Consider the following 26,661-nt stretch of genomic DNA (forward strand, 5'->3'; position numbering starts at 1 on the left):
CTTATTGTAACTTATAATAATTTTCCTTAATGTATTTCTACCACAACATAATAAATTCCATGGTATACACTTAGTGGCTACTTTGCAATAGAACCCGTTGAGGTCTTCTGCTGCTGGAGCCAATCCATTTTAAAGGCTCAATGTATTGTACATTCAGAGATGTTCTTCTGCACACCACTGTTTCTAACGTGTGGTTATTTGAGTTACCATCCAATTTGAACCAGTATGGCCATTCTCTGGTCTCTGTCATTAACAAGGTGTTTTCACCCACAGACTGCTGCTCACTGGATGTTTTCTATTTTTACATCATTGTCTGTAAAATCTAGAGAGTGTTGTGTGTGAAAATCTCAGGAGATCAGTTTCTGTGATACTCAAACCACCCCGTCTGGCACTAACTATCATTCCATGGTCAAAGTCACATGTTCTGAACAACAACTGAACCTCTTGATCTTTTCTGCATGTTTTTATGTATTGACTTGCTGTCACATGATTGGCTGGTTAGATATTAGCATTAACATCAGGTGTACCTAATAAAATGGCCACTGAGTATATACTAATATTCAAATGGTTGACTTTTTTTTAATGTATTGCAGCCACAAAACAACTAATTTCATGACATTTCAGTGATAATAAATCTGATTCTGATATGCTTCCTCACAGTCCAATATCTGAGGTGGATTCAATAATGAATTCAACACAAACTCTGTGAATGTCTTGTTGCCTTTTCACAAAGTTGTCCAGGTTTCCATTTCTGTGGCTGAAATAATGGAGCAGCAACTTGGTTCACTACCACTTGGATTCTCTTTCGTGCCACTGATGAATGAATCCCAATACATCAGTCTGCACTTTTTGCAACCATTGGGATTGGGTGTAGACATTGCTCATGGCAGCGCCCAGAGCCGATGTTGGATTGGGAGTACTAATACTCTGCACATTGACTGATGGACGTCTTTCAACCAGCACATTGAGTCCTCAGTAGAAAGTGTTTCATTTTGCCCAGGCTTTGATGTGTGTGGTGAATAACAAATCCATATTCATGAACACTAGAGCTGTTTTTAATCTCTGCATTGGTTCATCAATCTCTCCATGCTCAGATTTTTTTTTTTAAGACTATTATTCATTTACAGACACAGCACAAAAAAGGCGATTCCAGCCCAAGAGTCGCACGGCCCACAATCCACCTATCTAACCCTTGCCTAATCACAGCATACTTTACAATGACTAATTGACCTACTGATTGTAATGGCTTTGGACTGTGGGAGAAAACTGGAGCACCCGGAGGAAACCCATGAGGTCACGGAGAGAATGTACAGACGATGCTGGAATTGAATTCAAAAGCCCCAAGCTGTAAAGGCAGTACACTAACTGCTAGGCTATCATGGCAAGTTTTCATCAGATTATAGAGAGAAGTGCTTGAGTTTTCCACAAGACTCATATAGTTTACCTTGGAAAGATATTTTGCCGTGGGTGAACAATTATCATCACAGTTTTTTGTTCTGCTATTCTTGTACTGACAACAATCAGAATCAGGATTATTGTCATGGACACATGTAGTAAAAGATTTTGATTTGTAGCAGCAGTACAGTTCAATACATAAAATGTACAACAAATTATAATAAGAAATACAAAATTAAACAAGTAGTGCAAGAAGAGAGCAAAAAATAATGAGATAGTGTGCATGGATTCATTGTCTGTTTAGAAATCAGATGGCAGAGGGGAAGAAGCTGTTCCTAAAACACTGAGTTTGTGTCTTCATACTCCTGCACCTCCTACCTGATTGTAACAATGAGAAGAGACCATGTCCCTGGTGATGGGGTTCCTTAAAGATGGATGCCGCTGTTTTGAGGAATCAGCTTTCGAAGATCTCCTCTGTTATGGGGATGGAAGTGCCCGTGATGGAGCTGGCTGAGTTCACGCCTCTCTGCAGCCTTTTCCAATCCTGTCCATACGTCATGGTGGTTCAATGAGTCAGAATGTTTCCACAGCACTTCGGTAGAAATTTGTTAGGGTCTTTGGTGACGTGTACCAACAAGGGAGCATGCAGTCAATGAAATCCAGAATGATGTTGCAGATGCCCTACCTTTCACTTTGCCACTTCTGGTGAGGGGCCTTGGATCTAAAGCACTTACTGCTTCTCCTTCCTGCTTGACTGAGAAAAAGAGGGCCTTTCTGTCCATCAGACCCTTGTAGGCTCCCAGTGGAGCATTCACATCATCCTGTTCCTCCAATATTCTCTCACTTCCACATCCATTGACTGCCCTTTGACATTTTTTTACATGACCTTACACTGGTGAAACTACTCATTTCTTTGGGATATGGGAGGAAAACAGAACACCCAGAGATTATCTGACACTTAACAGACCTCTAGTAAAATAAAGATTAACTCATGATTATACCATAAGACATAGGTGCAGAATTAGGCCATTTGGCCTACTGAGTCAGATCTGACATTTCATCACAGCTGATTTATTATCTCAACCCAGTCTCTTGCCTTCTCCCAGTAACCTTTGACACCCTTACAAATTAACCTCCACTTTAACTATGCCCAATGACTTGGCCCTTTCAGCCATCTATAGCAATAAATTCCACAGATTCACCACCTCCCGAATTCCTCATCACCTCTGTTCTAAAACGATGTCTTTCTGCGCTGAGGTTGTGCCTTCTGGTCCTAGACTCCCCCATTATAGGAAGCACCCTCTCTGTATCCACTCTATCTTGGCCTTACAGTGATTTCTCAGTCTTCCCTTGTTATGGCCCTTGCATATTATTTGTCCACCTACAATTCACTTTCCCTGTAACCGTAACTTCATTTTCTCTGACGTGTTGAAGTTCCATAAGATGTTGATGAGGCCAAATCTGGAGTTTTGTGTGGAGTTCTGGTCACCTACCTGCAGGAAAGATATCAATGAGATTGGAAAAAATACAGAGAAGGTTTACAAAGATGCTGCCCAATGCAACCTAAACAACCCTCCACATTATCCAGAGCTCCAGCAACCTTCATATCATCTACAAACTTGCTAACCTACCCTTTCATTTCCTCATCCATGTCATTTATAAAAATCACAAAAGAGCAAGAGGCTTGAAACAGATCCTTGCTGAATGCCACTGGTCACCAACCTCCAGGCAGAATATACACTGCCTTCGGTGGGTAAACCAATTCTGCATGCACGCAGACGAGCATGCACAGATGCTATGGAAAACATACTTGCAGCAGCAACACATTCACATAGCATGAGATAAGCAACATTTACAAGAAAAACATAAATTATACAATGTTATACAGGAAAGAAATCATTAAAGTCCCTTATAGTGCAAAGTGTCAACATGGTCACTGTGGTTAGATAAGAGTTGTGCAGGCTCATTCAAGTACCGAATGTTTGAAGGGAAGTAACTGTTCTTGAACCTTTTGGTGTGGGACTTTAGGTTTTTGATTCTCCTGCTCAATAGTAGCTGAGAGACTATGATCGTCTGGATAGTGCACTGATGTGATGAAGTGATCTGCATGGATGATGTGAAAAACAAGGTTTTTCATTGTACCTTGGTACAGGTGACAATAAACGTATTTATATTTTTTCATCTTTTACTTTTTCTACCTATCACTTCCCACCTTCTCACTTTATCACTGTTCCCCCTCACCTGGCTTCACTTCACCTATCACCTGCCAGCTTGAATTCCTTCCCCTCTCCTCACCTTCTTATTCTGGTTTCTGTCCTCTCCCTTTCCAGTCCTGATGAACGGTCTCAGTCTGAAATGTCATCTGCATATTCCCCTCCTGACCCGCTGAGTTCCTCCAGCATTTTGTGTGTGACTCAAGATTTATGGTATCTATAGATTCTCTTATGTTTATCAAGTTATTACCTTCTGCACCATCATGCTATCCCTAATGCTTGCAATTGTCCCCTGGTGAGTGGAGTTAGTTGATAAATTTCCGCTATTCTCCTCCAATATTATGCAGAGTGGTAGCTTGCAGAGTGTTCACCCTTACCTGCTGTGTTTTGATCTCACTAACTGAAGCGGCTCCAACAAGTTAATATGTTTTAAGAGCTTCCCATTAAAGTTGCTGTGCTCTGCATTCTCCTATGCCTTGCATTTTTGGCTCTCCCACAAGATTGAACATTGCATCACAAGTTACTTCAGCTGCGAGCAATATTAATTATGTTTTGCTTTATTTCTGAAATTGTCTCAAACACCTGATTCTGCTGCAAAGTAAAATATGCCCTCAGCGCAGTTTTGCTCCTTGTGTGTAGATGGTGTTGGTAATCAAGTTTGATGTGAAAGTCACAATTCTTAATCAGCATAGTCAAAGAGGAGAGTTCATCTTTTATGACTTGTGATTCCAGTTGCTTTTATCAAACCTCTAAAAGTTACAAAGTCCAAAAAAATTCAAAAGTAAATGTATTATCAAAGTACATACAGTATATAAAACCATAAGGCATAGGAATAGAATTAGGCCACTTGGTCCATCGAGTCTGCTCGGCCAGCCCATCATGGTTGTTTCCGCCAGGTGTCATGGTAACATAGTAGTTAGTGCACTGCTATTACAGCTCGGTGAGTTCCGGAGCTCAGAGTTCATTTCCGCCATTGTTCTGTAAGGAGTCTCCATTTGTCCTCCTGTAGAATGTGTGAGCTTCCTGTGGGTATTCCTGTTTCCTCCTACAGTCCAAAGACATACCAGGTGAGTTAATTTGTCATTATAAATTGTCCTGTGATTTAGTCAGTTTTGTTGGGGTTTGCTGGGCATTATAGCCAGAAGGTTTGGTGGGCCTACTCCACACTATCACTGAATTTGAAACAAAATTTATTATTCTCAACCCCACTGTCCTGCCTTATGACTGTAGTCATTGACAACCTGACAAGTCTCAGATGTCAATCAGGTTGGGGAGGATGCCATCACGTTACCTGATTCCTTGAGGGCTTCGATGAATAGCACAGTGCTCAATACACAATTCCGTCTCCAAGAGACAATAGCCGTTATCAATGGTTCCGCCTTTCGGAGGCCAGGACACATTCCAAACTCTTTGTGGATTCTGCATGTCTTTCTCTCATTTCCTGGGTCTCCTGACCTGACTTAATAGTGATCTTGCGATTCTCAAAAAGGAGTGGGGGGGAGCACAGGTATAACACTAGTGTGCCTTTTGGTTGTGCTGGGCAACCATTCAGTTTCCTGTGCATCATTGTTTTGCAGGGCTTCACATAGGAGAAACACATCTCCTTCATTAATGAAAAGACTTGGCAGAAATATACTCAAAAGTTAGTAAAATTCCATCTTCCCCAGAACATACTGCTACAATACTCCAATTCCATCATAAAGAGCATTCACACATCAGCCATCACTGACTGGTTTGGTGCAGTATTCTCTCATAAATATACCAAAACTACAGTAACTAGTGTGGTCTTACATTGATTCTATTATGGTTGTTGGATTTATTGAGTACTGTATACCCACAAGAAAATGAATCTCAGGGTTGTATATAGTGACATACACGTACTTTGATACTGAGCTTACTTTGAACTTTAAAATGGTCATTGCCCTGGACAAATATAAGTCCTGCAGGTAGACTGCAGCCAAAGAATTGGGCAGAAAAATCAATGTGAACTCTGCCCACACTACAAACTTCCTCTTCACAAAAATTCTCTTCTGTAAAGTGCTATAGGCTATTAAAACAAAAATAAACCTTGCCATTTTAAGTTTCTTTTCCCAGGTGGTTAATCTAATCAACCATTCTAGTTAACCCCCTTCCCACCAACCACTATCTATTACCCATTCACTGCACTGTAAACATTTTAAACCATTTTTTATAATGCTGTTTACATTGTAAATACACGCTGGTATTCATGCACATTTTATTCCATACTGTACTTAAATCTCTAACTTTATTTTTCATCAATTCTTTATTCTTTATAACTATAGACTGTTGCTTCTTGTCGCATGTCATACTACAACAGATTTGTAATACATATAAATGTATATAGTAAATAAAGTTGTTCCTTAAGTATACCTCATACCTGCACAGATATCTCACTCTCTCTCTGCATCCAGAGGCTCCATTTCCATCCTCACAATTCACAGAAATCTGTATGGGTGGCATGTAAATCTTTTATATTCATCATTTTATCATGTCAGTGCACCATCCAGACTATTATCTTCACACAGCTACCATCTGGACAGAGGCACAGAAGCCTGAAGTATCACAATACCAGTTTGAAGAACAGTTACGGCCCTTCAACCATTTGGTTCTTGAACTAGGCTGCACAACCATAATCATTACTTCACTGACACTTTCCACTACAACGGACTTTATTTTAACCATGCTCTTTCTTGTATATTGTTCTATAATTTGTTTTTCTTGTGAATGCTGCTCTTCTGATGCTAAACACAAGAGATTTTGCAGGTGCTGGGAATCCTGTGTAACACACTGATGGTCTAAAGAAACATCTTGTCCTGAAACATTGGTTCTTTATTCTTTTCCATAGATGCTGCCTGACCTGCTGAGTTCCTCCAGCATTTTGTATGTGCTATCTGATACTATTTGCCTGTGATACTGCCACGAGTAAGTTCTTCATTGCACCTGTGCATCTATGTATTAGTGTATATGGCAATAAACTCAACATTAACTTTGACTTTATTGAGGTACAGTGAAAAGTTCAGCGTGATCTTTCTCGTAATTACCTTCTAGCAACACCCTTGGTTGTAGTCCAGGGTTCTCCAGTACTTTCTTGTTCCAGTCTCTGTGCCATTTGAAGAACTCTCCCTCTAACCAACTACCATCAAAGTAACATCCATCCATACAGTATCCACACTTCCCTATGGCTGGAAGAGTGTTGCTCATACATGTGACCATGCGTAAACACTCTGACTCTCCTACTGATGATGTTCATTCTTCAGAATGATGCTCTCAACTTTCTCAGCCTCAACACCAGTAAACAGAAGCATGTGCATTGCCCCCACTCCTTCTGAAGTCAATGACCAGCTTATTTATTGACATTTCAGGAAAGGTTGTTGCCATGACACCATCTCACTATCTCGTTCCTGTACTCAGGCTGATCATTATTTGAGATGTGGCCCACTATGGTGGTATCATCTGCAAAATGGTAGCCGGAGCTAGAATGGAATCTGCCCATGCAGGAGGCAGGAAATGGTGAGGTCAATAGTCCTTCTTGTTAAACCTCTGGAAGACCGTGCTTATGAAACTGTTCACTTTTAAGAACCTCTTGATTGTCAGAAGGCATGTAACGATGGGCTGAAACAGCAGCCAGCTGCTAATTTCCCTGACACATAAGCCTTTGAAACATCCATACAAGTTAAACTGTCCTCAATAAAAGATGGTAAGAAACATTTTCCCATTAATCACTAAAGAGGTTGGAGGTCCATTCAGAGTACACATCTGCGGCTGGAATCATACAACTGTGTTCTGTTCCTCTGGTTTCTAAGACTGTGATGGGGCCATTTCTGGAGTATCACGTTCAGTTTGTGTCACTCTATTACAGAAAGAATGTGGAAGTCAAGGATCCAGTTTCAGTTGTAAATTGTGTATTGCACTGTACAATAAAACTATTTTTACAACATACGTCAGTGATATTAAACTTGATTCTAATTCTGATATGGCAATTGGGGCTGGTATCCAGAGTGTGTGTAAATTTTCTGCTCCCTTTAGACTTAACAGCTTCATTGAACAGCACAGTACAGGCACACGATCATGTGCCAACCTTTTAACCTGGAAAATTTATTGTGATTGAGTATAACATTTCAGGAAGTCACAATGCGGCTGTATTAATGGGGTTATACTTGTAATACTGTGTGCATTTCTGGTTGCCCACATTACAGGAAGGATACCAAGGCTTTGGAGAGGGTGCTGAAGATGTTTTCTAAGATGCTGCTTGGATTAGTGCATACGAGGTATAAGGAGAATTCAGACAGACTTTTGGGTTGTTTTCTTTGGAACAGAAGAAGCTGAAGAGAGATCTAATAGAGGTTTATAAGATTATAAGAGGCATAGATAGAATTCAACAGTCTGTGCCTTTTTTGCAGTATCACACTACAAGGTATGTACTTAGTGTGAAATGGGTTAAGTTGAAAGGGGATGTGAGGGGTTAGTTTTTTCACACAGATTGGTGAGTGCACGTGGTGGTGGTTGAGGCAAATACAAACAAGATAAATGGGTGACTGCCAGGAGAGGGAAGGGAGAACATCAGATAGTGGAGATCCCCCTCAACAATAAATACTCCGTTTTGAGTACTGTTTGGGGGCAGGGGGGGAACAACCTACCTGGGGGAAGCAACAGTGGCTGTGCCTCTGCCATTGAGTCTGGCCCTGTAGCTTAGAAGGGTAGGGAACTGAAGAGGGTGGCAGCAGTAATGGGGGCATCTTGATGCACTATCAATAACTCCAAAAGACTGGAAATAGAGTAAATACAGAAAGGCTTTTATTATCAGTAAAACAGAGCATGTCCATGCTGGATGACTGTGGGAGGAGCAGAGACACAATCACCTTTATCCAGGGGTCTGTGGGAGGAGCCACAGGAGCAGTCAGCAGAGGGGTGTGTCCAGACAGGTATACATAGTCTACCACAGTCAGCAGAGGGGTGTGTCCAGACAGATATACATGGTTTACCCCACATCCGTAGTCAGGCAGACGGATATGTGATTCTGTGGACACAGAAAGGAAACACAGATGGTAGTTTGTCTCCCAGGAGCCAGGGTCTGCAATGTTTCTGAACACATCCACAATATCCTGAAAAGGGAGGGTGAGCAGCCAGAAGTCATGGTACATATTGGTACCAACAGCATTGGTAGAAAAAGGAGGTCCTGAAAAAAGCATACAGGGAGTTGGAAAGGAAGATATGAAGCAGGACATCAAGGGTAGTAATCTCAGCACTGCTGCCTGTGCTATATGACGCTTGTGGGTTGTCAAGCACAATTTTTGTTTATTTAATTGACACAAACAATGCATTTCACAGTGTGTTTCAAAGTTTGGGTATGCAGTACATGTGACAGATCATACCTTTAATCTTTTTCTCACTTGGGTCTTGGTAACTAAGTTGAAACCTTTTTAGCCTGGGTGATACTTTTCCCTCATTTCCCCACAGTATGTTGCTCCATTTTCCAATGGGAATGTATCCGAGGAAGTGGATAAATGAGGAAGAGGAAAAATGCATTTAAGTGGAGAGGTTTTAAATGAGTCTTGAAGTGTTGGGCTCATGAATCAGTGAAACAGGCTGTAGATAAGCTCATTAAAACACATTTAGATGTTGATTCCGTATCTGGAGAGAAAGGCTGTGGAAACAATGCTATAATGTGGAGTAATCCGATTAGTCTTTCAGGAATTGTATATGCAGATCACAATGCAATCACAGCAAGTAAAAATGAACAGAAAAGTTGTGTGCAGTGCACTAAGATATTTGCAGTAATGGGAGTGTCACAGTCCTACAGAGAGTCCTCATTGCTATAGAACTATTGATGCTTTCAGTAGAGTACAGAAAAGTAGGAATATAAAGGGACATAAGTGAAGATAAATTGTTTCAATTTTTCAGCAAGATTAAACAAGATAGCTCAATTTTAAGATGACCATAAATCTCACAAGTTAGTTTGTCAAAAAGTCCTAAAGGAAAGGATTCAAACAAAGTAGATCCAAAAGAATTTTTGATTTTGAGCCATGTACATTCAGTGGCCACTCTATTAGATATACCTCTACACCTGCTCATTAATGCAAATATCTGTTCAGCCAATCATTGGCAGTAACTCAATGCATAAAAGCATGAAGACATGGTCGGGTGGTTCAGCTATTATTCAGACCAAACATCAAAATGGGGAAGAAATCTGATCTGCATGACTTTGACTGTGGAATGATTGTTGGTGCCAGATGAGGTGGTTTGAGTACCTCAGAAAATGGAATGAAAGAGAAGATTGGTAGCTTGGGTTGGCTGCTTATTTGTAGAGTTATTCGCCAAGCCTAGAGCAAGTGTTTCATCACCAGTTGAGGTGACATCAACGGTGTTCAACTGAGTGATGTTTCTATCGGGTGCTCGCATTTCTATTGGTCCGGCTCATTGTTCTAATTGTTTGGCTGCTAGTTTCTGTTGGATCCTGGCTAACCAGATAGCTGAGTAGTTTCTACTAGCCAGTATCCCTGGTTATTGGTTATCATGAGCATTGTTTCCTCTGGTGTCTGCAGTTCACCCTTTGGCCTCAATCCTGAAAATGTATAGGTTTGTAAATTGCTCCAGCTCAATATACTGGTGTATATAATAGAGTTTTCCATTGAGAACTAGGCTTATAACAATTTGCTTGATTTCTTGTTTGGTGCTTCTGCCAGGAATTTTGTAGTTTCTCAGATGAACTTGTGTCCTTCTTGGTCTTCATGGACTGAGATGAGTGACAGAGGATTATGTTTTCTTATGGCTAGTTGATGTTCTTGTAGTTTCATGGATAGTTTTCTCCCTGTCTGTCCTACATTGTGCTTGGGGGCAGTTTCTATATTGGATTTGGTATATTACATTTCTTCTCTCCAAATGGGCTGTTGGATCTTTGGGTCTCAAGGTGAGTGTTCTGATGGTTGTGCTGAGTTTGTGTGCTACCGTTATTCCACGTGGTTGGTGCAGTCCTGCCATCATTTTGGAAATATCCCTGATGTATGGAAGAGTTAGCTTTTTACTTGTCTGTTCAGTAGGAATTAAAGGGTTGTTTCTCTGAATGAGACACCTTCTGATGAAGTTGTTTGGATAGCCATTGCATGTGAGTACTTTGAAAAGATGATTTTCTTTCTTCTTGAGGTCTGCACTACTGCAGTGTACTTCCATTCGGTTAAATGACGTTCAGATGCAGCATAGATTGTGGCAGTTGAGTTGCTTGCTGCGTCTCCTCCTGGTTCACCTGACTCCCATCACCCCATCTGTTTCACCTCCTCCCTCTGCCCATCACCAACACTTCCAAAGTTCAAAGTAAACTTACTATCAAAGTATGCATATATGACCCTGAGATTCATTTTCATTCAGGCATTTGTAGTAGAACAAAGAAATACAATAGAATCAGTGAAAAACTACACAAGTACAACCACTTTGCAAAAGAAGACAAACTGTGCAAATAAAAAATAATAAATTAATAAATAAGACTAAGTACATGAGCTGTAGAGTACTTGAAAATGAGTCAATAGTTGTCAATCTCTTTTTTTGTAATTTATTTTTTTATTGAAGTTCATCAAACATTTCCATAAGATGTATTTCAGACATTGTACATATATATCATATAATCATATATGTCACTAATCTCCACATAGTATTTATCTGAGGTATACGCTTATAGAAAAGAGTGGAGACAATAAACAAGCAAAAGGAAAAAACCATGTACAAGTAAGGAGTGATCTTTTTTTTTTTACAACATATTGATTTGTGAGAATAAAATCAGGCCTATGAGGCATTATGTCGTTAAACCATTTTTCCCAATATGAATCAAATTGTTCCAGCTTATGATTAACAGATGCTGTTATCTGCTCCATTTTGTAAATGTCCATTGTAATTTCCATCCATGCATTTAAAGTTGGGCTCTCCTGTGATAACCATTTCCTAGTAAGAGTCTTTTTACCAGCCACCAACAGCATATTCATTAAATATTTATCTCTTTTCAACCATTCTTGAGGTATATGTCCAAAATATATGGTCTTACTCTCTAAGGGTATTTCACATTCAAAGATGTCTTGTAGGGCATTGTGTATCCCCCTCCAATAGTCTTTGATAGCAGGGCAGTCCCAAAAAATATGATAATGATTTGCATTTTGATTTCCACAATTTCTCCAGCAAACAGGGAGGTTACTATCATAATGGGATTTCTGAGAGGGTGTAACAAAATATCTTATCAAGTTTTTCTATCCAAACTCCCTCCATTTCTGTGAACTGGTACACTTCCATTGATACCTCCATATTGTTGTCCATTCGTCCTCAGATATTCTCCCTCCTTCCTTCTCCCATTTTGTTTTAATGTATGAAGTCAAATGTGTTTTAAGATTTGACAACCCCTTATACATGCTTGAAATGATTCTACTACCATTATCTGAATTCTATGCCTTTCCAAATAGCTCTATCAAGCATATAATTGTGTTGGTTACATTTTTAAGCGTCTTATTAACATATTGTCGCATCTGTAAATATCGATAAAAATCTTGTTTTTCTAATAAGTGTTTCTCTTTAAGCATTTCAAAACTGAACAGTGTTCCTTCTTTCATTATGTTGCAAAGAACTGATATTCCTTTAGCTGTCCAGTCCTTAAATCTAGCATCCAATTTATTAGGTGTAAAATCTGAGTCATATGCACACCATTTAAGAATTGCAATATCTCCCTCTAGATTATATTCTTTTATAGTAGTTTTCCATATTTAAAGAGTCCATTTCACCCATGGGTTAACAATAGTATTTATTAACCTTTGCAGGTTGTTATCAGCCAAAATTGCTTGTATGGGGATGGGAAGAACCCGCTCCTCAATGTTTTTCCATTGAGCGTCATATGATGGGTTGCACCAACATATCACAGCTTTCAACTGTGCTGCAAAATAATAATCTCTAATAGGTAGGCCCCATCCCCCCTTTTCCTTTGCTAATTGCAAAGTTTTGAGATGAACTCTAGGCCTTTTACCCTGCCAAATATACCTTGATAACATCTTGTTCCATTCATTGAATTGATTTTGAGTAATCTCTATTGGTATGGTCATAAAGAGATATACCAGTCTGGGCAGTATATTCATTTTAATAGACTCAATCCTTGAACTGAAACTGAAAAAAGGAATCAGGTTCCATCTTGCCATATTTTCCTTAATTTTTTAATATAAAGGCTGACAATTACATTCTGAGAATTTTGCCAAGTTTTTTGGCATAATAATGCCCAAATATTTGAAAGACTCTGTTTGCCATGAATCGTTGTCAATCTCAGAGCTCCTCCCACCGGTTGACCTCCTCCACTACTACTCTTTGCCCCCCCCCCCAATCTCCATCATTCTTTCACCTACTCTCCCTTTCTATCCCATCATAAAATATCATAAGGATACACAGCATGGAAACTGACTCTTTTCTGTAGATAGTTGAACAAAACTGCAGACAATACTCCCCAAGTTAGGCCTCCCCAAAATCTTATACAAATTCAACATAACTTCCCAACTCCTGTTCTCAATGCATTGATTTATGAAGGCCAGTATGCCAAAAGCTTTCTATATGACCCCATCTATCTGTAATACCACTTTCAAAGAATTATTCATCGGTATTCCCAAAACCTTCTGTTTTACCACAATCCTCAATGCCTTTCCCTCACCCTGTAAGATCTGGCCTGGTAGGTCTTCCCAAATTGCAAAACCTCACACTTGTCTTCATTAAATTCCATCTGCCATTCTTCAGCCCAGTTTCCCAGTTAGTCCAGATCCTGCTGCAAGCTTTGAGAGTCTTTCTTGCTGCCCACTATTCCCCAAATATTAGTGTCATTTTCAAATTTTCTGATCCAGTTATCGCATTATCATCCAGATCATTGATATAGATGATGATCAACAACAGAATCACCATCAAACCCTGCAGCACACCACTAGGCACAAGCCTCCAGTCAATTAGCTATCCTCCAATCCTCTGGCACCTCACCCCTGGCTAAGGATGTTTTAAATATCTCCAATGGGGCTCTTGCATTTTCTGCACTACCCACTCACAGGATCCAAGGGAACACCTTGTTAGGTCCAAGGACTTTATCTGCCCTAATTTGCCTTAAGCAGCAAACACCCTCCCCCTCTGTAATCTGTATAGGGTTCATGACCTTGCTGCTGCATTGCTTCACTTCTACAGATTTTGTGTTCATCTCGAGTATACGCAGATGCAATCCACTTAGGATCTTCACCATCTCTTTAAGCTCCACAGAGAAATTACCACTCTGATCTTCCAAAGGACTAATTTTGACCCTTGCTATCCTTTTGCTCATAATTTATTTGAGATGCTCCCTCAGAGTGTCTGCCAGAGCAAGTTCGTGTCTTCTTTTAGACCTCCTGATTTCCTTGTGTTCTCTTGCTTTTCTTATACTCAAGTATCTCATTTGTCCCTGCTTCCCTAAATCCACTATGCACCTCTTTCTTTTTCTTAATCATGGCCTCAATATCTCTTGAAACCCCAAGTTCCCTAAACCTGATACCCTTGCCTTTTATTCTGAGAGGAACATTCAAACTCTGTACTCTCAAAATTTCACTTTTGAAGTCCTCCCACTTAGCAAGTACACCTTTGGCAGAAAACCACCTGTCCTAGCCCACACTTGCCAGATACTTTCTGATACCACTAAAACTGGCCTTTTTCCCAGTATAGAATCTCAACCCGAACAGGCCCATCCTTTCCCATAGCTACTTTGAAACTAATGGCATTATAATCATTAGATGCAAAGTGTTCCCCTATACAAACTACTGTCACCTGCCCTGTCTCATTTACGAATAAGATATCCAGTATTGCACTCCCTCAATTTGGAACTTTAATGTACTGATTAAGGAAAAGAAACCTGCCTGAACATATTTGAGAAACTCTTTCCCATCACCTGCTATCACTAACCTGTGTTTCTTGCAACAGTCTGCAATGTTGGCATTCATTTCTAAAGGTATAGAATACAAGAGCAGGGATGTGATATTGAGGCTCTGTAGAGCACTTGTGAGACCACACTTGGAGTACTGTGTGCAGTTTTGGGCTCCTTATTTTAGAAAGAATATACTGACATTGGAGAGGGTTCAGAGAAGATTCACAAGAATGATTCCAGGAATGAAAGGGTTGCCATATAAGGAATGTCTGGCAGCTCTCTTGGGCTGTATTCCCTGGAGTTTAGGAGAATGAGGGAGGATCTCATAGAAACATTCCGAATGTTAAAAGGCCTGAACAGATTAGATCCAGCAAAGTTATTTCCCATGGTAGGGGATTCTGGGACAAGAGGGCACGACTTCAGGATTGAAGAACGTCCATTTAGAACTGAGATGCGGAGAAATTACTTTAGTCAGAAGGTGGTAAATCTGTGGCACTTGATGCCACGAGCGGTTGTGGAGGCCAAGTCATTGAGTGCATTTAAGGAGAGATAGGTAGGTTCTTGAAAAACCAGGGCATCAAAGGGTATGGGGTGATGGTAGGGGAGTGGGGATGATTGGAAGAATTGGATCATCCCATGATTGAATGGTGGAGCAGACTCATTGGGCTGAATGGCCTACTTCTGCTCCAATATCTTATGGTCTCATGGTCTTATTATCTATCTAATAATTTGCTCCGCTAAATCCCGCAGGACGTTAGATGGTCTTTCAGATAATCCCAATAACGTGGCCATACCTTTCTTATTCCTCAGTTCTAGCAAGCTCACTAACAAGCTCTCCAGCCTGTCTTGACTGAGCACTGCAGTGACACTTTCCCCTGACTGTTAATGCCACCCCTCCCCCTTAATCTCCCCACTCTATCATGTCTAAAACAACGGAACCTCAGAACACTGAGCTGCCAGTCTTGTCCCTCCTGCAACCAAGTCTCACTAATGGCTACAATGTCATAATTCCACATGCTGATCCATGTTCTAAGCTCATCTGCCTTTCCTACAATACTCCTTGCATTAAAATATATGTGGCTCAGAACATTAGTCTCACTATGCTCGAACTTTTGATTCCTAAGTTTGTAAACAGGCTTAACAACATCATGCTCCACAAACACTTTACTATCTGTTCCGGTACTCTGGTTCCTATACCCCTGCAACTCTAGTTTAACACCTCCCCCCCATGCAGCATTAGTCAACCTTCCCACTTGCATATTAGTTCCCCTCCAGTTCAGGTGCAAATTGCTCCTTCTGTCCATGTTTCACCTTCTCTGAAAGAGAGCCCAGTGATCCAAAAGTCTTTATGCACCTACTTCTTAGCCACATGTTAAACTGGATGATCTTCTCATTTCATGCCTCACTGACGCATGGCTTGGGTAACAATCCTGAGATCACAACCCTGGAGATCCTGTCCTTTAACTTAGAACCTAACTCTCCACACTTTCTTTGCAGGACTTCATTACCCATCCTACCCATGTTCTTGGTACTGACGTGGACCACAACCTTTGGCTGCTCACCCTCCTACTTAGAAATACCATTGACTTGATCTGAGATGTCCCTGACGCCGGCATCTGAGTGGCAACAGATCATCCAGGACTCTCATTCTTATCCATAGAGCCTCATTTTTGTAGCCCAAGCCAATGAATCCCCTATCACTACAACTCGCCTCTTCTCCCCACTTCCCTTCTGAGCCACAGAGCCAGATTCAGTGCCAAACACCCCACCACTGTGACTTTCTTTTGTCTCTGAACAGTATCCAAAGCAGTGTACCTGTTGTTGAGGGGAATGGCCACAGTGGTACTCCGCACTGACTGCCAATCCTCTTCCCCCTCCTGATGGTCACCCTGTTACCTGTGTCCTGCACCTTGTTTTATAACTACCTCCCTGTCTGTCCTGTCTATCAGCCCCTCGGCTTCCCAAATGATCCAGAGTTCATCCAGTTCCAGCTCCATCTCCTTAACACAGTCTGTTAGAAGCTATAGCTGGAGGCACTGCACTTCTTGCAGGTGTAATTATCAGGCACACTGGAGGTTTCTCTGTGTTCCCACATTTCACAAGAGGAGCAATCCAGTATCCCATCTGGCACCCGTACTGGCCTAAATATGCAATAAGAAAGAACAAATAACCAAAAGAAGTCTACCTATGCCCTATGGCTCTCCTTGAAGAAGACTCGAAAAGCCTAAGCTCCAACTCTAACACTGGTCTACTCACACAATGGTCGCCCTGCTTAAACCTAGCTTTTTTTAATTGGACCTTGCCAAGTGCTTAATTATGCACAATCTAATGTCTCCTCTGGGACTGTGGTACATAAAATGTACTGATGGATCTTCCTCGCTACTTCTAAATGCTCTCTCCCACTATGTAATCTCCTTGGTACCGTAGCATGCAAAATGTGGCTGTGGTGAACTACATATACCTGTCTGGACACTGCTGACTCTGCTGACTGCTCCTGTGGCTCCTCCCACAGACCCCTGTATAAAGGTGATTGGAGGCACTGCTCCTCCCTCAGTCTCCAGGATGTTGAGTGGTGGTCTCTTGCTGCTAATAAAAGCCTATCATTCGCCTCCTGTCTCTGAGAGTTATTGATGGTACAGCAGTGGCAACTGCCCCTGTTCACTTCTTTTAAACTCTCTCGCCCTCTATGCAATCTAATGTCTGCTCTCCCATTCTATCATGGTTGATTTATTATCTCTTTCAGCTCCACTGTCCCAGTAACCTTTGATTCCCTTACTAATCAGGACCCTATCTACCTCCACTTTAAATATACCTAATGACTTGGCCTCCTTTGGCACCCCCTTATATCTGGTGTCTCTTCCAGACTGGTGTATAAAATTATCAAAGAACGTAAACACTATGTTGTCAGATACCACCTGCAGATTAATTTTCTTGCAGGCATTTATGAAGAAAAAGAGCAATACAAGAGAAGTAACAAAAACTATACATTCACAGACAAGGATGTTCATTTTCTTGCAGGCATTCACAGTAGACAAAGAATTAGAATGAAAAGCTGCACACAAGCAAAGACTGGCAAACAGCTAACATGCAAAGGAAGACATTATTAAACATAAATGAGTTGTAAAGGGTCATGGAGAGGTTGTAGAGCCTGTTCAGAGTTGTGGTAATTGAAGTTATCCTTGCCAGTTCAGAACACTTCCACTTACAAACCATCCTCTGCACAAAAGTTGCCCTTAAATTCACCATAAATCTTTTCCTTCTCACTTAAACCTATACCCTCCAGTTGTTCATTCTCCAATCCTGGTAAAAAGACTGGGCGTTCACCTGGTCTATTCCCCTCATGATTTTATAAACCTCTAAAATCACCTGACAGTATCCTATGCTGTAAGGAGTAAAGTCCCAATCTGTCCAGCCTCCTGGCAACATTCTTGTCAAGCTTTGTTTGCACTCTTCTCAGTGTATTGACTCCTCCCTATGGCAGGCTGACCAAAACTGATCACAAGTGTGGCGTTGCCAGTGTTCTGTGCAACTGCATCATCCCTCCCAACTCTCAGATTCAGTGCCCTGACTGATGAAGACCATTGTGGCACAAGCCTTCTTCACCAGCACACTGAGATGGCATATTGACTTCATCAAAGTTCAAAGTAAATTTATTAAGAAAGTACGATATACATTTGTACAACCAAGAGATTCATTTCCTTGTGTGCATTCACAGTAAATACAAAGAAACACAATCACATTAATGAAAAGAACAATGAAATATGCAGAGACAAAAATAGAAAAAAATAGCAATTAAGATTGAAAACAATGAGTCCTTGAAAGAAGTCTGTAGGTTGTGGGAACAGTTGGGCTCAGTGAAATTATCAGCCACAGACATTTTGGAACAGATGAAGAGGAATTTCTTTAGCCAGAGGCTGGTGAATCTGTGGAATTCATTGCCACCAATGGCTCTGGAGGCCAGTCATTGAGTATATATACCACTGAGGTTGATAAGTTCTTGATTAGTAAGGGCATCAAAGTTTACAGGGAAAAGGCAGGGGAATGAGATTGATAGGGAATGGAACTGACAGGCCACTTGACTCATCAAGTCTGCTCCATCATTCAATCATGACCAAATTCTTTTCTTAATTCCAACTTTATTCTCGTCCTTTCTCTTTGTAATAAAGAGAAGAAAGTTGAATGCTTGACATTAGCAAAGAAAAAAGAATGAATGTGAATTTTTAATTTCTATATGAGACTATTAAAAGGCAGTGCTAAAATATTCTCACAATTTCAGCACTGTTGAATGATTTACACTTGCTTCTGTTCCCAACCATCTTCTATTTGCATTGGTCAACCACACTTGGAGTTGTGAGCAGTTTTAGGTCCCCAAGAAAAGATGTACTGACAGTGGTGAGAGTCCAAAGGATGATCATGAGAATGATTTTGGGAATGAAAGAGTTAACCTACGAGGAACATTTGATGGCTTTGGTTCTGTACGTGCTGCAGCTTAAAAGTCTGAGCAGGGATCTCTTGAAATCTATCGAATATTGAAAGGGCTAGATAGAGGAATTCAACACTTAGGGATTCATCTTTGAATCTGAATGAATACACCACAGTTGTCACTGACTTCATCAAAACCTGTGTGGATGATTGTGTGCCTTCAAGAACCTACTGGACATACTGAAGTCAAAAGCCGTGGATGAACCATGAGATTAATAGTCTGCTGAGGGCTAGATCTGTGACATTCAACACTGGGTGGTTCAAAACTATACCAGAAGTCCAGCAATTACCATAAGAGCAAAAAGCAATTCCGATTGAGGTTAGAAATGAAATCGGATGCACGTCAGCTCTTACGTTTGCAGGCCATTACTTCCTTCACAGTGAAACTTAGCATAATGAATAGCAGTGATGCTCCACTCCAAGAGAGCTCAATGCCTTTCATGCATGCTTTGTAAGGAAAAACAAAACTGCAAACACCAGAGAGGAGGTCCCTGAAGCTGAGATTGCTTCACAGCCACAACTCTCCTCTTTGTCAGGAAAGATATTATCCCATAAGAGCAAGAAATCCTCCACAGTGATTAATGGGATAATTTTTAAATTTATTATGCTCTGACTGTCTATATAATAGCTGTATTATATTTTATATGACAAATCTATATGCATATGTATAAACAATACACACAAAATGCTGGAAGAACTCTGCAGACTAGGCAGCATCTATGGAAAAGAATACAGTTGACCTTTCTGGCCAAGACCCTTAATCAGGGCTGGGGAAAAAAGATTGTAGTAAGAAAATACATTAAAGATACATATATACCTAAGTTGAGTTGCATTCTGTATAGAGTTGAAGTTAATATATTTAAGCTGAAGAAGTTTTGTGTATTAATATTTCAGTAATATTTGAGTAATATTGTAAATATATAGCTTGATTAAACATTCTTTGTTGTTTAAGTATTCATTACAGGTTATATGTAATAGTATGTGAATGGCATACATCATCATGCCACCATGTCATATGTACATGCCTCACTGAAAGTAAAAACAAAACTAAACCTACATGAGTTACTTTTGAGCACCTATGACTTTCTTTTGAATAGTTTATGGAGTTACAAATCATAACACCTATCATGCAAGGCATTGCAACCATCAAAGAGGAAGTACAGGAGACTAAAGACACACTCAGTGTTTCAGGAACAGCTTCTTCCCCTCTGCCATCAAATTTCTGAATGAACAATGAACCCATGAATACCCCTGGTATTTCTTTTCCTTTTCTTATTTTTATATACTGTATACTACTTATTGTAACTTATAGTTTTTATTTCTATGAGTTTCAAAGTACTGCTGCAAAGCAACAAATTTCATGACATATGCTGATATGATTAATCCTGAGTGGATGTGGAGAGGACATTCCTATAGTGGGTAGTCTAGGACCAGAGGGGGTTCATTTAGAACAGATGAGGAGAAATTTCTTCAGCCAGAGGGTAGTGAATCTGTGGAATTCATTGTCACAACCAGCTGTGGAAGCCAAGTCACTGAGTATATTTTAGCGTTACTGGGAGAAGGCAGGAAAATGGTTGAGAGGGATAATAAATCAGCCATGATGAAATGGTGGAGCAGGTTCAATGGGCTGAATGGCCTAATTCTGCTCCTATGTTTTATGGTCTTAAGGTCCTATTTACACAAGCATCAGCCAGCCAACTTAGTCCACTTTTTCTCAGCTTACAACTTCACCACGTTGCTGGTGCCCACCCTATCACAAACATTCCCCTTTTCCTTCCCAATATCCACCTCCTCTACTGCTTGATTTCCAATTTTTCACAACTTCAAAAAACTCAAATCTCAAAGTAAATTTATTATCTGGGTACATATATATTACAATGTACTACACTGAAATTCATATTCTTGCGGGCATTTACAGAAGAACAAAGAAATACAATAGAATCAGTGAAAAACCACACACAAAGACAGACAACCAATATGCAAAAGAAGACAAACTGTGCAAATGACAAAAATAATGAATAAATAAACAGATAAACAAATAAATATTGATGGATAAATAATACTGAGAACACGAGCTGCAGAGTCCTTGAAAGCGAGTCCTTAGGTTGTTTTCAATAAGTTCAGTGTTGAGGTGAATTAAGTTACCTGCGTTGGTTCAGGAGCTTGATGGTTGAAGGGTAATAACTGTTTCTGAACCTGGTGGTGTGGAATCTAAGGCTCCTGTACCTCCTTCCTGATGGCAGCAGTAAGAGGAATTCATGGCCGAAATGATGGAAGTCCTTAATGATGGATGCTGCTTTCTTAAGGCAGCAATCCTTGTAGATGTACCTCTATAGACATTTGTCAAAGTTTTTTGTTAGCATGCAGAATCTGTGCAAGCTAGCATTGAAGTAGAGGTGCTGCCAAGCCTTCTTTGTAATGGCACTTAAGTGCTGACCCAAGTCAAACCCTCTGAAATGGTTACTGATCCTCTCTACTTCCAATTTCCTAATGAGGACTGGCTCATAGACCATGAGGACCTGTTTTTCATTCACTTAAAATTTAACCAGGTGTAATGTGCTGTAAGGTTTCACTGCTAATATAATGGTCTCTGTAATGTTTCCCTGCTAAGGTAATACTTTCTCAGTAGCAGCAACGTTTGGGTTATGATTAGAGATTCTAGAGGTAATGGCGGCTTTGGAATGTATGCTAGCAAATGAGAGGCACGTTGTTCCTTCTTGTGGGTCAGGGAACAGGGATTTTGCGTTCTTTTTGTTATTGAGAGATGAAGTGAGAAGACACGAATGGGAAGAGCTAGTAGACCGCCAAATGGAGTGGACTTGGAGCGACGGTCGAACAGTCAGCGGTGCTCAGAATAGGTTGATGGAGGTTGAATGGACGGTTCCGTGAGCTCCAACACGCGCACTAGACTGTTTAATTAAAATGGGCCCTTTTTATTTTCTTTACTAACCCTATAGTCAGACTAAGATTTATAAAGTTCATTCGTTTAATTGCGTACGGTGTACTGTCTGATATTTTGCGGTTCCGATTTGTAACTGGGCAACACATCACGCAACATCCACACAGAGATCACTCAGGTTGTCATCTTCATAGGTGCTGTCTGGTCTGAGAAATTGAGAGAAGGAATACACAATTGCTAGAAGCTGTTGGCGCCACGGTAGGATGGTGGATAGTGCAATGCTGTTACAGCTCAGGATGCTGGAGTTTGGAGTTAAATCCCAGTGTCCCCTGTAAAGAATTTGCATGTCCTTCTAATGCATGGGTTTCCTCCTAGTGCTCCAGTTTTCTTTCACCATTCTACCTGTTAGTAGGTTACAAACACAAGAAAGTCTGAGATACTGGTAACATAAACCAACACACACAAAACGCAGGAGGAACTGTCCTGAAATTCTCAGCCCAAAACGTCGACTGTTTAATCTTTTCGATTGATACAGCCTGACCTGCTGAGTTCCTCGAGTACTCTGTGAGTGTGTGTTGCGTTGCTTCGATTAGTAGGTTACTTGGTCATTGTAAATTGTCTTGTGATTAGACTAGGGTTAAATTGGCCTATTCCATGCTGCATCTCTGAATGAATAAATAAATATAAAGACCAGGAGTTACAATAATTTTGCTATTTCTAATTCTTTTCTTCTCTCTCAGTTTGTGTTGCAGTTTGGAAGAATCACCATATGAGGACAGTCACAAATTACTTCATTGTTAATTTGTCATTTGCCGATATTCTTGTTACAATTATTTGCCTACCTGCCAGTCTGCTCGTTGACATAACTGAGACCTGGTTCTTTGGGCATCTTCTGTGTAAGATAATTCCTTACCTCCAGGTAAGCAATAGTCAATTGGCCTTCATGTGACAATCAAGGCTTGGGCAAGTGTTTATTGCCTCGTTTATGGAAGTTAAATTATGTAAACTTAAAAAACTGGAATGTAAAATTATAAAAACACAAAATGCTGGCAGAACACAGCAGGACAGACAGCATCTATGAGAGGAGGTAGTGACAACATTTCGGGCCGAAACCCTTCATCAGGAGTGAAGTAACATGGGATGGTCAAGGGGGGGATAAGAAGTGGGGGAAGGGATGAAGTAGAGAGCTGGGAAGTGAAAGGCTGGAGGGAAATGGGGTAGGGGGAAGGTGGAGAATTATGGGAAATAAAAGAGAAAGAAAGATAGGGCTGGGGGGAGATTCTAGTGAGGGGGGAAAAAGAGAGAGAAAGAGAACCAGACTAAAATTATAGATAGAGATGGGGTAAAGGGGGGGAGGGGTATCAACGGAGGTTTGTGAGTTGAATATTCATGCCAGCAAGTAGGAGGCTGTAAAATTATATTGTGAATACTGCAGTATTAGAATAGGACTAGAAATGAGTCATAGTCTTCAGTCCATTAAGCATCCTATTACATCAATCCTTCTTTATTCTCTCCACATTTCTGTCATTTTCACCATCATTCCACGGTTCCCCTACTCACCAGGGGAATTTGCCGAAGCCTATTGATGTAAAACAATAAGACATAGGAGCAGATTTAGGCCATTCTGACTATCAAGTCTGCTCTGCCATTCCATCATGGCTGAATTTCTTAACCCTCTCAACCCCATTTTCCTGTTTTCTCTCTGTAACCTTTGACTCCCTGATGAATCAAGAACCTATCATCTTCTGCTTTAAATATACTCAGTGACTTGGCCTCCATAGCTGCCTGTGGCAATGAATTCCACTTATTCACTACACTCTGGCTAAATAAGTTTCTCCTCACCTTTGCTGTAAGTGGACATCCCTCTATTCTGAGGCTGTGCCCTCTGGTGCTAGACTCACCCTCTGTAGGAAATGTCCTCTTCATAGTCAAGGCCTTTCAATGTTCAATATGTTTCAATGAGATTCCCCTTCTTTCTTCTAAGCTACAGCAAGTACAGGCCCCAGATCTATCAAAAGGTTGAGGGTGTTGTGGATAGTTTGGAGGATTGTCAGAGGTTACAGTGGGACATTGATAGGATGCAGAACTGGGCTAGGAAGTAGCAGATGGACTACAACCCAGATAAGTGTGAAGTGGTTCATTTTGGTAGGTCCAGTTTGAAGACAGAATGTAATATAAGTGGCAAGTCTCTTGGCAATGTGGATGATCTGAGAGATCTTGGAGTCCGTGTCAATAGGACACTTAAAGTTGCTGTGCAGGTTGGCAGTAAGGAGGCGTATGGTGTGTTGGTATTCATCAACCATGGGATTGAGATCAAGAAACATGAAGTAATGTTACAGCTATATAAGACCTTGGTCAGACCCCACTTGGAGTACTGTGCTCAGTTCTGGTCACCTCATTACAGGAAGGATGTGTACATTTTAGAGAGAATGCAGAGGAGATTTACAAGGTTGTTGCCTTGATTAGAGGGCATACCTTATGAGAATAGGTTGAGTGAACTTGGCCTTTTCTCCTTGGAGCAATGGATGTGTATAAGATGATGAGGTGCATTGATCATGTAGATAGCCAGAGGCTGAAATAGCTGACACAAGGGGCATAGTTTTAAGGAAGGGATGTTGGGGTAAGTTTTTCACCCAGAGAAAGGTGGGTGCGTGGAATGCACTGCCAGCATCAGTGGTGGAAACGAATACAATGGGGTCTTTTAAGAGCCTCTTAGTTAGGTACATGGAGCTTAGAAAAATAGGAGGCTATGTGCTAGGGGAATTCTAGGCAATCTCTAGAGTAGGTTACATGGTTGGCACAACATTATGGGCCGAAGGGCCTGTGGTGTACTATAAATTTCTATATTCTATGTTCTAACACTCCTCGTATTAACACTTTCATTCCCAGAATCATTCTCATGATCCTCCCCAATGCCAGCACATCTTTTGTTGGATAAGGGGCCCAAAGCTGCTCACCATATTCCAAGTGCAGTCTGACCAATGTCTTATAAACTCTCAGCATTACAACTTTGAACTTGTATTCTGGTCCTCTTAAAATGAATGCTAACATTGCTTTTGCCATCCTTACCATTGACTCAACCTGTAAGGACTCCCAAGTACCTTGTGCAGGATTCCCAAAAGAAAACTGCCTCATCTGGGGAGAAATTTCAAGTTTATAGCCATTCAACCATATACATGTATACTGCCAAATGAAACAAAGTTCCTCAGGGCAAAGGTAAACAACACAGTACATATAACTCACACACAATGTACAAGATAATATTAGTACAAATCAATTAACTAATAATGAAATATATTTCCGAAGATTGACATTTAGCATAAGATGCATTTACAATACAAGCTTAAAAAGTAAACAGTGTCATGTTACTTCTGCTTCATACGTGATGAGATGTGGATGGTGGCAGGGGGTTTAGTAGTCTCACGGTTTACGGGATAAAGCCGTTTCCCATCCTAACAATCCTTATCTTAATGCAAAGGTATCTCCTACCTGATGATCAGGGGTCAAAAGGTTGAGAGATTATTGGGAGGGTACCTTGCCAATGCTAAACACCCTGCATATGCAGCCCTCCTGTTAAAAATCTCAGATGGGTGGAAGAGAGGCCCTGATAATCTTCTCAGCATTCTTCGCAAGCTTTTTGAGGGTCTTGCAGTCAGATGCGTCGCAATTCCCCTACCAGATGCAGCTGGTCCGAACACTCCTGATAGTGCTCCTGTAAAAATTATTTGCAATGTGGGGTGGAGCTTCACTCACACCGATCTCCTCAGAAATGGAGATGCTATTGTGCTTTCTTGACTAAAGAGGAGATGCTAAGGACAGTGTGGTTGCAAACTCAATACAGACAGCACCAGAGGTCAGGATCGAACATCAACAGCTCTACTAAATACACATCGGTACTATACTGAAATGCAAGAGGGCGGAACAATGATTGAAGATAGCTAAAACATCTGTATTCTGTGCATGCTGAAGAATTTATTCTAACCAGAAAAGTAGATTAAATCTAGGATGGTTCAGTACTTTCAACTCCCAAAGAGGGTGGCATAATGCAGTTCCTTCTCTCTGTGGAAACAAAGCAAAATCACAAATTTGCTTTTATAGTGCTTATCTAAACTGACTCCAAAGATTGAAAGATTAGCTTTATTTGTCACATGTACACATAGAACAAAATGCATTAATAACCGAGACAATCTGACGATTGCGCTGGGCAGCCCATAAGTATCATAGAAAATAGAACATAGACGAGTACAGCACAGGAACAGGCCCTTCAGCCTACAATGTGTATTGATTCAATTAAATTAGTAACCAAATGCGCAACCTAACATCCCTTCTGTTTACACAATGTCTGTTTCCTCCCATTTTCCTCACGTTTATATGCCTATCTAAATGTCTCTAATGTACCTGCCTCTACCAGTTCTGCCAGTGCATTCCAGACACCCACCACTCTGGGTTTTTTTTTAAACTACTTTCCCCTCACATTTCCTTTTAAATTATGCCCTCTTATCTTTAATGCATGCTGTCTGGTTTTAGACATTTCAACCCTGGGAAAAGGATACTGTCTATGTCTTTCATAATCTTATAAACCTCTATCAGATTTTCTCTCAGCCTCCAACTCTCCAGAGAAAACAACCCGTTTGTTATAGCCTATGCCCTCTATTCCAGGCAGCATCCTTGTAAACCTCATCTGCATCCTGTCTAAGGCCTTGACACCCTTCTTGTAATGGGGTGACCTGGACTGTGTGCAATACTCCAGTTGTGATCTAACTAGAGTT

General features: G+C 40.7%; 1 protein-coding gene across 1 annotated transcript in view; it reads left to right on the plus strand.

The window, feature by feature from the left end:
- hcrtr2 (hypocretin (orexin) receptor 2) overlaps window positions 1–26,661 on the plus strand; it is a 64,196-nt gene that overhangs the window by 21,181 nt on the left and 16,354 nt on the right. The window contains exon 2 of the mRNA XM_059983456.1: window positions 22,633–22,811. Coding sequence (XP_059839439.1) covers window positions 22,633–22,811 — 179 coding nt within the window. The remainder of the gene's footprint in view (window positions 1–22,632; window positions 22,812–26,661) is intronic.

The sequence above is a fragment of the Hypanus sabinus genome, chromosome 10 (assembly GCF_030144855.1).
Source record: "Hypanus sabinus isolate sHypSab1 chromosome 10, sHypSab1.hap1, whole genome shotgun sequence".
In the NCBI taxonomy this organism is placed as follows: domain Eukaryota; kingdom Metazoa; phylum Chordata; class Chondrichthyes; order Myliobatiformes; family Dasyatidae; genus Hypanus; species Hypanus sabinus.